The 12,178-nt window shown below is 38.0% G+C and overlaps 4 protein-coding genes across 9 annotated transcripts in view; 2 read left to right on the top strand and 2 right to left on the bottom strand.

The window, feature by feature from the left end:
* Window positions 1–28: 28 nt before the first annotated feature.
* On the bottom strand, window positions 29–2,613 carry LOC104817416. 3 transcript variants are annotated; one of them, XM_010546606.1, is made up of 4 exons: window positions 2,501–2,613; window positions 2,148–2,234; window positions 624–921; window positions 29–516 (listed from the first exon to the last, which is right to left on the bottom strand). In XM_010546606.1, the coding sequence occupies exons 1-4, from the start codon at window positions 2,534–2,536 to the stop codon at window positions 482–484; spliced, it is 456 nt and encodes a 151-aa protein (XP_010544908.1). In that variant the 5' UTR covers window positions 2,537–2,613; the 3' UTR covers window positions 29–481. The 3 variants fall into 3 exon arrangements, with proteins under 3 accessions (XP_010544908.1, XP_010544909.1, XP_010544910.1); XM_010546607.1 differs by having other exon boundaries at window positions 624–876; XM_010546608.1 differs by lacking the exon at window positions 2,148–2,234.
* A 2,067-nt stretch (window positions 2,614–4,680) lies between these two features.
* LOC104817413 (protein phosphatase 2C 32) lies at window positions 4,681–9,365 on the top strand. Its single transcript, XM_010546605.1, has 5 exons — window positions 4,681–5,145; window positions 5,315–7,782; window positions 8,095–8,208; window positions 8,502–8,766; window positions 9,034–9,365. The coding sequence occupies exons 2-5, from the start codon at window positions 5,698–5,700 to the stop codon at window positions 9,183–9,185; spliced, it is 2,616 nt and encodes an 871-aa protein (XP_010544907.1). The 5' UTR covers window positions 4,681–5,145; window positions 5,315–5,697; the 3' UTR covers window positions 9,186–9,365.
* Window positions 9,366–10,076: 711 nt separating this feature from the next.
* LOC104817411 (germin-like protein subfamily 2 member 4) lies at window positions 10,077–11,148 on the top strand. The gene is made up of 2 exons (XM_010546600.2): window positions 10,077–10,261; window positions 10,360–11,148. Exons 1-2 carry the CDS (start codon window positions 10,153–10,155, stop codon window positions 10,908–10,910), a joined length of 660 nt encoding a protein of 219 aa, XP_010544902.1. The 5' UTR covers window positions 10,077–10,152; the 3' UTR covers window positions 10,911–11,148.
* Window positions 11,149–11,212: 64 nt separating this feature from the next.
* The window catches only part of LOC104817412, a 2,758-nt gene continuing 1,792 nt past the window's right edge, over window positions 11,213–12,178 (bottom strand). For 2 of the 4 annotated variants that reach the window (XM_010546601.2, XM_010546603.2), the window contains exons 5-7: window positions 12,164–12,178; window positions 11,943–12,079; window positions 11,213–11,830 (exon numbers count right to left, since the gene is read on the bottom strand). In XM_010546601.2, the coding sequence (XP_010544903.1) occupies window positions 11,944–12,079; window positions 12,164–12,178 (151 nt within the window). In that variant the 3' untranslated portion in view covers window positions 11,213–11,830; window position 11,943. The remainder of the gene's footprint in view (window positions 11,831–11,942; window positions 12,080–12,163) is intronic. The other 2 variants (XR_772523.2, XM_010546602.2) reach the window with 2 other exon arrangements.

The raw sequence follows: 12,178 nt of genomic DNA, 5'->3' as shown, positions 1-12,178 counted from the left end.
TTTTGTCTGCTTTCCTTTGATGCAGTCTATACATACTCCTAAGTCACTAAAATCCAAAGATGGTAAAATTTCATTCTTCACCAATCTTATTAACCTTTCTTTGGATATATGACCTAATCTTTGATGCCACAATAAAGCCGAACTTTCATTGTTAGGTGCACTACGTTTAACGCCCATAATATTTTCAACATTAAACAAGGATTCTGAAAACTTTCTATCAAGATTAAAGCGATAAAGACCATCCATTAAAATACCAGAACCGAAAATGTGTTCATGTTTATGTAATTGAAAAATACCAGAACCGAACTTAACAGAAAAACCCATCAAGTCTAATTTTCCAATAGAAACAAGATTTCTTGCACATTCAGGAACATAAAGACATCCTTCAAGAGCTATGTGAAAGCCGGTGTCTAAGACCAATATATAAGTCCCAATGCCTTCTATCCGTGCTTTCATCTTATTCCCCATGACCACATGCCGTTCAGGTCCTTTTATGGTTTGGATCATACTGAATCCCTGTTTAATATGAGAAACGTGAGTAGTAGCACCTGAATCTAACCACCAAGTATTATTAGGAACTTCAATAACATTCGATTCAAAGCAAACTAAAATATTATGTTTACCTTTACTTTCGAACCATTCCTTCCTTTTCTGACAATCTTTCTTAATGTGTCCAGTCTTTTTACAGAAAAAACACTTGACTTCTTTCCGGACTCGGCTCACATTATCTTTTGTTGGAGCCTTATCCTTCCTTTTGTCATTCTTTCCTGGTTTTCTTTTATTGCTGCCGGCATTGGTTTGAACTGTAAGATGGACAGAATGTTCTTTCACCTTCTTTAATCTCCCTTCCTCCTGTATGAGCATGGCCTTCAACTCCTGAAAGTTCCATTTTTCCTTGATGGTGTTATAATTCACCTGGAACTGGACAAACTCAACAGGGAGAGAGTTAATGATGAACTGGACCAGAAATGTCTCATTAACATCCATTCCCATAGCTTTCAACTTCTTCTGGCAATGGAATTGTTAAGTTCAACGGGCTTAACTATGCAGACTGGTCTGAACAGATCCAATTTTATTTGGGTTTCAATGATATGGATTATGCATTGTTGAATGAAAAGCCAACAGCCATAACAGATGAAAGCTCAGAAAATGACAGGATTAAATATTTTATTTGTTTTATATTTTAAACTTGTTAGTCACCAAAGTGACTTAGTTTAAATTAAAATAAATATTCAAACCAAATATGCATGTTTTAATTGTTCATAATAAAAGGATGCTAATGTATGACATAAAATAAATAATTGAACAATTATAATTATTTATCATATTGCTATTAGATCATCCAAAGATGGATCAATGCATATGATTAATAATATTATAGGGACATAATTTTGGTTAATAAGTATGTATATCCAAAGATTGCATTCTTATTTAACTGGTAATATTATGATGTCCATTAAAGCATATTTTGATATAACATGTATCCACATAGTTAATTTCATAAAGTATATAAACTATTATCCATACAAATTTCTATATGGTATATTAATGCATAATATATATACTTATATGAAGATACAATAATAATAATAATAATACATATTGATATGTATTATAAAACATAGAAGTTATCAATATTAATATTTCACTATAAATTTATTAATTTATTTGAAACCATCTTTATTGTTCAATTTTAGAACTCGCATTTGATATAATTAAAATGATCTTTAATATAGTTAATATTTGCATGATATTTTATAACTTTATGTTAACTTTTCATGCAAGTATGTCTTTGTACTCATATATTCAAGATATATGTATATATATCTATATATTGCTATTATTATATAACAAACACGAATATTCATATATACTAATTCATATATATATATATATCCACTTTAATTGATATTACTATAATCTTTGATGATACATAAAAAAAATGTATCAATATATTACACATATTAAAATTTCGAATCTATAATCGATGAATTATGATAAAACAAAACACATGCTCTGATACCAAATGTAAAAACTTTATATTGATGGTTTTCGATAACTTTATGAAAACTCACCAAAAACTGGATACGGTTTTTGCATAATTCATACAATTCGAAATTAATATACATATCGGATAAGAATTATACCTGAATCCATTTTGCAGCGGAATGACTTTGAAGAATAATTCGGTAAATCGGTTTTTCTCTCTTTTCACCCTTACTTTGATAATTTTTCTGATGGATGAAAAATATGAATCAAGATCCTCTATTTATAGGGGAAAGAGATGGATTACCATGAATACCAATGGACATTCAAACTTAATTAGCTCATATCCATCAATGAGCTCAAAATAATATGAAGTCCAAAACCCAAAATTCCATGGGTCAATTTTATATTTCCAACACAAGATTCGAGCAGACCAAATCCAGAGCTTGAGAAGCTGAAAAGACAGAAATTTTCACGCAAAGTAAAAAAACCCCGGAGGAATTAAGCGACGAACCCGGGAAATGATGTGCGAAGCGTGAACCATTTGCATAGAAGACTGATGAGCAAGAATCTGAGCTTTCGTCACCTCTACTCCGCTTTTTCAGATAAGAAGCGCCGCGACCGCGAGCGAGCCCCCCCCTTGTTTTTGTTTAGGGGGCTGAGAGCTAACATACGCCGCCATGCATTTTTAGAGGGCTGAGCGCTAACATACGCCGAGTGCTCATATGCGCTCATGGACATTGTCGGGGAATGGGCCATATCTGATAACTGGGCCGATTTGATGACCATAGGCCCAGACCAAATTCGCATCTCATGAACCAGCCCATACTCGTGTTTCATTGTGCTTGAACAAAAAAAAAAAGAAGAAATTAAAGTTATTAGCTTTCGCCAGAATAAATTGGGGAAATTTTTATAATGTGTATAGGCTAAAGTGAAGACAATTTCATAAAGATAACAACCTCTACAGAAGGATTCAATCTAAGGCACCATTATATTTTATAATAAGATTCTTTTTATAAACTGAGTTTTCTTGCACAAACTGTGATTATTTTAATCGAGTATATCGATATGTCTGAATTTAATTGGTGTTAGGACACATGTGGACATGGAACTTAAAAAATTTAAATAACGAATGGTCCTCCTCAATGATTTATGCAATGCAATAATATAAATAAATAAATAAAATTTCGAAAGAAATCAAAAGCATTATTTTTCTCGGGCGTTGAAAAACTTTAGAGAGATAGAGAGAGAGAGAGAGGATTTGGTTAAGTCAACAAAATGAGAAAAGTGAGGGGAGGGGCTCGTGGAGTTGGTCTCCCTCCTCTGCATGTCACGCATCATTACAAAATTTCCAATTTTCATTATTTTATTTATTTTGTTCCGATTATTTATTTATTTTTGTTAATGTACGTATACAAGTAAACAAACAAATACTTGCATAATTATTTTGTCCATCATGAATAAATCATGTATTGGGATGTTTTAATTATCTTGGATAATTAGACCCACTATTCGACTGACGTTACTTAAGCCATCATTTGATTGGCTAATCTGCAGTTAGTGTGGGTTCATATATTATACATTTATACTAACCAAACTTTGTATGCTAAGAATATGCATTTTTTTATTATAGATTTAAAAAATTGTTCATTACTTGCGATAAATAGTTACTTTATTCCACAATATACGCAAATAATAATTGTTTTATTTTTGGGAAATAACAAAATAAAAGGTTTGTGAATTAATTGCATATGATAATATATATTGTGGCATCGATAAAGATTTTTGTTATTGGTGATATATATGAAAGTGAGAGTGAGGCTATCATTGTTCCGCGGAATTAATTAGTTTCAAATTATATATCTAGAAACATGCAAAAAAATGAAATTAAAATCAAATTATAATGCACAACCATGCATGGAATTGCACGTTACGTTTGTCGTTTTTCCAAAAACAGCCTTCCATGTAGTTGAACAGTTGAACCTTAATACTTATCCTCTCTCCATTACATATGTCCGTGTATACATACATACATACACACTTATAATGATTATATATATAATATAAGATTTTATACGAATAAACATACATAATCAACCGAGCAACTATTCCACGTATATATCTGATATATATATTATCCGCCATAACTGCGCGTTCACTTGCAAATTTAGGTGGGAAGAGAAGACCCACCGTTTGACTAACATTAATATCTCACAATATACCAAAACCTTTACTGTTGTCTAACAGATAAGATTTTTGTAACCAAAACCATATATATTATGAATAATTAATGTTTTGTAACTATGTGATAACACGTTCAAAGATGTACATGGATTGCAACTTACTCCAAAGTCCAAACTATGTTTCAATAAGACGGGTCGAAATCTACGAGATCAAGGAATAATGGGGACTTAAATGTAATCGACAAAGGGATTATAAGAATCAAATGTAACCAAGAAGAGTGATTTTTTTTTTATAAAAAAAAAGGGATGATAGAGGGGAGGAGATGGGGCCCACGCGTGTTACAAAAAGGGTCCATTGATGAGCATAATAATATGATGTGAATCTCTCACCATTTTTATTGACTCCTACAGTAACATTGTATGCACCCTCCAATCATTTGCAAAGCCATAAATATAAAAACACACCAAAAAGCTTTGTAATTTTCAATAACCCTTTGAAAAGAAGAGAAAATAATACAAACCCCTCAAAAGACGATCGCACCTTTTTTATTTTTTTCCATTTTCAACGTCATTGTTAGAATTCCTTCTCCAATTCGATTTTCATTTCACCTGTTTTTCTTCCTTTCCTTTGATTTTTCATTTATTTATTTGTTCTTTCTTGCCCTCCAGAGCCATTTGAAAACCCCAAGAAAGAAGCCATCCCCTTCTTCTTTGCTCACCGACGAACTAATCAAGAACTTTTTCAGAAGGGGAAATTTTAATTCATCGTCTCCTCAAGAAAATCAAACCAACCCCATTGCTGCTTCAAGCTTCTTTCGTCTCTCTCGATTGCTATTTTGGCGTTTTGGATGTCAATCTCGGTTTCTCCGTAGGGGTGGAGAAAAACTTCGAACTACCGTTATGGGTTCGTCTTTTTTCCTGAAAAGACTGGATCTTTAACGGCTGGTTTTCTCTGCATGGTTCAATCTCAATCTGGGTCTGTTCCTTTTTTTCTCGTTCGATTCTTTTTATTTTTATTTTTTCGTGTAATTTTTTAAATGGGTACTTTGTCAGATTCCTACAAAAATCTAAATGATGTTTTTCCCCTTACTGTCTTTGTTTGTATCCGATGTGTTCCATACACTGTCCCTTTGCCGCTACCGTAGATCTGTCTGCAGATTCTGCTCGATCCAGCTCCTTATTAGTGCTTGAACAGTGCTCGAAAGGCCAGATCACCGGAAATTTTATCACTGCTCACGTCTTCATTTCCAGGGCTCCTTGTGTGGCTTCCGACGAGCTTTTTGCCCATTCAGCTGATTTTGTTCTTCGAATTTCGATCATCTGCGTTTCAATGGTAAGAGATTGAAAGTTCAGATGATGCATAGCTGCTGGAAAACGCACCAGGTCTTTGAAGGGTTTATAGGGTTTTTGATATTTTGGCCTGTGTTCCTGCATTTGGTACTCGGCTATGGCGCTGAAAATTTCGGAATCTCTTTAGAAGGTTGTCACTGGGTCGGTCCGATAAAGTGTTTGTAGAATTGCCTAAGTGATGGGGAACGGCACTTCCCGTGTTGTCGGTTGTTTTGTGCCTTCCAATGAGAAAAATGGCGTGGATTTAGAATTTCTGGAGCCATTAGATGAAGGTTTAGGCCATTCCTTCTGTTACGTGAGGCCTAGCCTCTTCGATTCTCCGGACATTACTCCTTCAAACTCTGAGAGATTCACTGTTGATTCAAGCACCCTTGATTCTGAGACGCTCAGTGGCTCTTTCCGACAAGAGCCTGTTGATGACCTCTCTTGCTTTTACAGACACAACAGCAAGGGCTTGCCAGAAACTACATTTAGGACAATCTCAGGCGCCTCGGTCAGTGCCAATGTCTCGACGGCTAGAACTGGGAATCAAACGGCGTTGTTTTCAAGTGAGGTGCTAGAGCCTGCAGCCTCGTTTGAGAGCACGTCCTCGTTTGCTGCAATTCCTTTGCAGCCAATTCCTCGTGGTTCAGGACCTTTAAATGGTTTCATGTCCGGGCCTCTAGAGAGAGGTTTTGCTTCTGGTCCTTTAGATAGAAACAATGGTTTTATGTCAGGACCAATAGAAAAAGGAGTGATGTCTGGCCCTCTTGATGTCTCTGACAGATCCAATTTCTCTGCACCGCTGTCTTCAAGGCGTAGAAAGCCACGGTTTCAGCGTATTATGAGGAGTGTTAGTGGCCCGGTGAGAAGTAAATTAGCAAGGACATTCTCTAGACGGTCTGGAGGGTTAGGTTGGATGCAGCGTTTCTTCTTGCATCCAGCAACTAGGGTTGCCTGGCATGTCGGGAAGGAGGGCAAGTTACCCTCTGGAGTCCCGGCCGATTGCCTTGAGAACAGCCGCAACTTGCAGTGGGCCCATGGTAAGGCTGGAGAAGACAGGGTTCATGTGGTGCTCTCAGAGGAACAAGGATGGCTCTTCATAGGTATATATGATGGGTTTAGTGGGCCGGATGCTCCGGATTTTGTCATGAGTAATCTTTATAAAGCTATAGACAAGGAACTAGAAGGCCTTCTATGGGATTATGAAGAGCAACCTGTAAATGATTCACCTAAACCCAGTGAAGCTACTAATGTGCAATCAGATCAGGAACCTTCCACCAGGGTTGAGAACTCATGTGATCCAGAAATTATCGATGAACAGCCTTCAAACCCAGATGTTTCGGGAAGTAACGAGGTTTTGACTGATAAGAGTAGCTCCGAGAAGAAGGACGCTCAAAGTGCTTGTGTTCCGCCCGGAAAATTAGCTGGTCCAGGCAAGAAAAGCATGAGACTTTACGAGCTACTTCAATTGGAAAGGTGGGATGGAGAAGTTTCTTCATCACTATTAGAAAACCTAAACCAACCTAAACATTGTCGTGACGGGAGGAGGGTTGTAGATGGTCTGAGCAGTCAGGTTGAAGATCCATCTACTTCAGGCGGTGGAGTTAGAAATGATCTGGATGCCACCGACCAAGGAACTTTGGATGATATTCACACCTCGGCACAAAACCATGGGGCTAGAAAGTCACAGATAAGCTCAAAGATAAGGAGAATGTATCAGAAACAGAAGTCTCTACGGAAAAAGCTTTTTCCTTGGAGTTATGATTGGCACAGGGAAGAGACTTGTGTTGAAGAGAGGGTGACAGAATCGTCAGGACCGATCAGGAGATGCTGGTCAGGAACTGTAGACCATGATGCTGTTCTAAGAGCAATGGCTAGGGCTCTAGAAAGAACTGAAGAAGCATACATGGAAATGGTAGAGAAGTCTCTAGACACAAACCCAGAGCTTGCTCTTATGGGTTCATGTGTTCTCGTAATGCTAATGAAGGATCAGGATGTTTATGTGATGAATGTTGGGGATAGTCGGGCGATCCTGGCCCAAGAAAGACTGAATGATCGTCACCCTAATCCCAATTTCGGGACAGATGACATTATAAGGCATAGTAATAGGTCCAGAGAATCACTCGTGCGTATGGAACTGGACAGAATATCAGAGGAGTCACCAATACACAACCAAACTACTCGGATAAACATGACGAACAAGAACAGGGACGTGTCCTCATACCGGTTAAAGATGAGGGCGGTTCAACTCTCAAGTGACCATAGCACAAGTGTTGAAGAGGTAAATTTCTGTCTTCTGTTTTATTATAGATTCATTTATTTAGCAGTGATCGAGTACACTCTTGAGGCTCTCTTGTTGTCCATGCGTAGTTATGTTGAGACAAGTAGGAACATTTTTATTCTATTACGGTCATAATTTTTCTTCTCCATACCTACAAGAAATAAGGAATGACCTAGATTCAGGAACAGGAAGCTGTGAATCACCTTGCTAGATTTGACAGTGAACTCATCTTCCTTCCCGGTTTGTATGCACCTACACAACTTTTTTATGACGAAAAGCAAATGTATTTTGTTGTTGGACTGTCTATTTCAGGAAGTTTCTCGGATCAGAGCTGAACATCCAGATGATGACCAGGCCATTCTGAAAGATAGAGTGAAAGGGCAACTCAAAGTCACACGGGCTTTTGGAGCTGGATTCCTGAAAAAGGTTAGGCAATGTTCCGAATTTTGTAACCCTTTATAGGTAATACACTTTTACCAGTTCCCTGCCAAATTGGAGACTGAACAATGATTTAGAAACCCGATTCAGATATTTGTTTTTCGATTCTGAATTCTGTGGGGTCCATCTTGTCTCGTATATTCATGGCCACGAAGCCCTTCGCCAGATTTAGAGAATACCAGACAGTTGTGTCAAAAGAATCCAACTGAAGTTTATGTATTCGAAGAATCTTGTTTTGTCTTAACCCCGTAACTCAATACACATGCTATTCAATGTTGCAGCCAAACTTCAATGAAGCTCTGCTGGAAATGTTTCGGGTGGACTATGTGGGAACTGCCCCATTCATCAATTGCATACCGTCCACAGTCCATCACCGGCTCACTTCAAGTGACCGTTTCTTGGTGTTATCTTCTGATGGGTTATACGAATACTTCAGCAACGAGGAGGTGGTTGCACATGTCAGTTGGTTCATGGACAACGTTCCTGAAGGCGATCCTGCTCAATACCTCATTGCAGAGCTTCTCTCTCGGGCTGCCACCAAGAACGGTAAGAATAATCGTTCTCCTTTCATGGATATATATATACGTATATTCTTGGACTCTAAGGTCTTTTATGTAAAGAAAAAGCCTTCACAGCATTTTAGCAGATATACAGTGAACCTTTAGCCAAGTCTCATCTGAAATACTCTTTCTGATACATTGGTGTTTCATCGTCTGGGTTTGGTATGGTTAGATAACAGGACCAGAATACCGAAAGTTTGGTTAGCAAGAACCGTTGTAAGAGATAATGTATGGGTATTGTGTTGGATTGTAGGGATGGAGTTTCATGATCTGTTGGACATTCCTCAAGGGGATCGGCGGAAGTACCATGACGACGTTTCGGTGATGGTTGTGTCGCTTGAGGGAAGGATCTGGCGATCTTCCGGCCAATATTTCCCGGACAAGAAGCAAAAACCGAACAGATGAATAATTGTTGTTGTTCTATTTCAGAAACATTTGTTTTGTACCCAAAAAATGGCCAAGGCTTAATTTTTCTTTCCTGCAGATTCCGGAGAATCTCCTGAGCTTTTCCTTAAGTTGTTTTTTTTCCGGCTTCTTTCCACTTGAAGAAGCTGCAAAAGAAAAAAAAAAAAAAATCTTTCCTCATTACGTTTTTGTCCGGAGGCTTGGAAGAACTTGCACCATTTTGCACTACAAAGCAACTTCTATGTTAATTAAGCATTTTATGCACAATGAAAATAATATTAATAATTTCAATTTTTATATGTTTATTGACAAGGAAAAAACATGAAGGGGTAAAAATGGGGAGACATGAGTGGGAAAAAAAAAAGAGAGTGGAAAAGCAAAAGGGGGACAAAGGGCAGTAGTTGTGTCTTTGTCGAAACGACTTTTAGTTTGAATTACTCCACAGCTTTTCTTGTTCCAGTTTGGTAAAAGACAATAATAATCCCTTTTTTTTATGATCTTAAGATTTGTAGTTGCCAATACTTACTTTGGACCAAAAAAAACATTTTATTATTATTATTTTTGTCTCCGAGGACACAAATTAAAATAATGCATATAGTTCAAGAATGTTATAGAATATGTGGGATTCCCACTTGTTCTAAATACCAGCTTGATCTTTTTTGGAAAATTTAAAAGTTTTACCAGTCAACCAACAAGAACATGAGTTTTAAAGAAGACGAAATCAAGATTAAAGAAACCGTGTAATCCTTGAGAAAATGACGTCGCTTTTGCTGCAATTTCGCTTTGCGTTTAAGTCACAGCTTAGATCGGTTTGGTTCATCAAATTCCACATTTTTTTCCCTCTACCAATAAATTATATATATATAATCTAAACGTGGCACTAAGATCATCTCACCACCAAACCAACAAGTAAAGAAATAAAATTTAGCATTTTCTCTCTCTGGGTTTCTAATTACCTCGATCGACCATGGATCCTAAAGTCTCTGCCTTTATGGTTTTACTTTCACTGGCGGTGGCTGCCGTTGCGTATGATCCCGACATGCTCCAAGATCTTTGCGTCGCGGATCCCAGTTCAGGTAACTGACTTCACAAGTTTATGTCTTTTTTAAAAACAAGTGTAATGAAACATATATGTATATTTAAATGTCTGTGTGTGTGTGTGTGATGGATGCAGGGACGAAGGTGAATGGGTTCCCATGCAAGCCGGAGACGAACGCGACGGCGTCGGATTTCTTCTTCGCCGGGATAGCCAAAGCCGCCGTCGTAAACAACACGATGGGGTCCGCCGTGACGGGAGCCAACGTGGAGAAGATCCCGGGGCTCAACACACTCGGCGTCTCGCTGGCGCGTATAGACTACGCGCCGGGAGGGCTGAACCCGCCGCACACGCACCCACGCGCCACAGAGGTCATATTCGTGGTGGAGGGAGAGCTCGACGTCGGGTTCATAACGACGGGGAACAAGCTGTTCGCGAAGACGGTGAAGAAAGGAGAGGTGTTCGTATTCCCGAGAGGGCTCGTCCATTTCCAGAAGAACAACGACTTGAAGAATCCGGCGTCGGTGATATCGGCCTTCAACAGTCAGTTGCCGGGGACTCAGTCGATAGCCGCGACGCTTTTCACGGCGACTCCTCCGGTGCCGGAAAACGTTCTGACGACGGCGTTCCAGATTGGGAATAAGGAGGTGGAGAAGATCAAGTCCAAGCTTGCTCCCAAGAAGAGTTGAATGATGAAAGGTTGGTAATGGTTACACGTAAGTGAATTGAAGGAGAAGTTTTATTTTACAAATACTTTTACCAAATGGTTGATCACATTTGATTTGATTTTGCAACGTTGAATAAAGTGGGTTCCTTTCAGTATTTAATTCCTCAGTATCTTTGGTTTAATTCGTGTACTGTTGTCGAAGGATATGTATATGTATCTATACCATTTCTGTCTAGTAAAATAAATTTAATTTTAGCATATATATATATGGAGCCTTTTGGCGCACCTTTGCCTTTCCTCAATGATTAGAGATGACGTATGAAGAGCAAAGCACTTGGCGGATACGCCTACATATCTATGCTTATAAACGTAGACGGTTTCGACAAAAAGAAGATCTTGTAAAAGGCATACCATCATGACCATCTTATTACCCCCTGCATGGATGTCCACATCTATACACACACACACAGCATTAACAGGCCTAAGATACATTTATTGAACACATTTACTTTCGTAATGAATTTTAAAAAATGTATTTTTTTTCTTACTTAGATGATCTTACTTTCGGATTTACTTTGAACTAAAAATACTTCAGTTAATTAAACTAAAATGAGGATAACATATCGTATTATATATGTCATAATCTAATTAGATTCATGGATAAGATTCTAAAGATCAAGAGCTTTAGTTCAGATATTCATACCTCGAAATCTAGTGATGTGGGTATCTCAAAACTCAGATTTGCTTGTGGCCCTCTCCTCTTCAGTTCCTTCCCCAGAATTATGAAAAATGTCAAGCAATGAATGAAGAATATACCTCCTCAGTTAGAAAGAAGCCTGTATATTCTCAAGTTTTGTACTGTGCAAATCATAACTTTCCCAACTCCAACGTTAGCTTGCTCAAAGAAATCATTCCATTCTTCATTTTTGAGCTCAGGCGTTACTGAAAATTCGTTACACCAACGAACGGGGGTGAAAATATCCATTACACATGGCGGATCAGTCTGCAAAGTGAAAACTAAAGGCCAATAATTTGGTTCAGTGGTTACCGTTACCTTAGGAATCAATGCAAGGGTTCTGAAGCAGAAAACGAGCATTGTGCAAAACAGCGGTGGCCTCCTCATTGGAGGCATCGAGCAGACGCAATTCCTTCATCTCTTCCTGCCATTTCTCCACATTTTCCTTATGTATCCTGTTCATAAACGATAAGAAAATATATAAGCATGGTGCTGCAGAATGTGTTTTACAGAAGCATACAGTCTTCATCCTCACTCACATGACTAACCGCTCT

Source organism: Tarenaya hassleriana, unplaced genomic scaffold, assembly GCF_000463585.1.
Source record: "Tarenaya hassleriana unplaced genomic scaffold, ASM46358v1 Cleome27, whole genome shotgun sequence".
NCBI classification, from domain to species: domain Eukaryota; kingdom Viridiplantae; phylum Streptophyta; class Magnoliopsida; order Brassicales; family Cleomaceae; genus Tarenaya; species Tarenaya hassleriana.
Note: the sequence above shows the minus strand (reverse complement) of the source record. Positions and strands in the feature narration are given on the sequence as shown.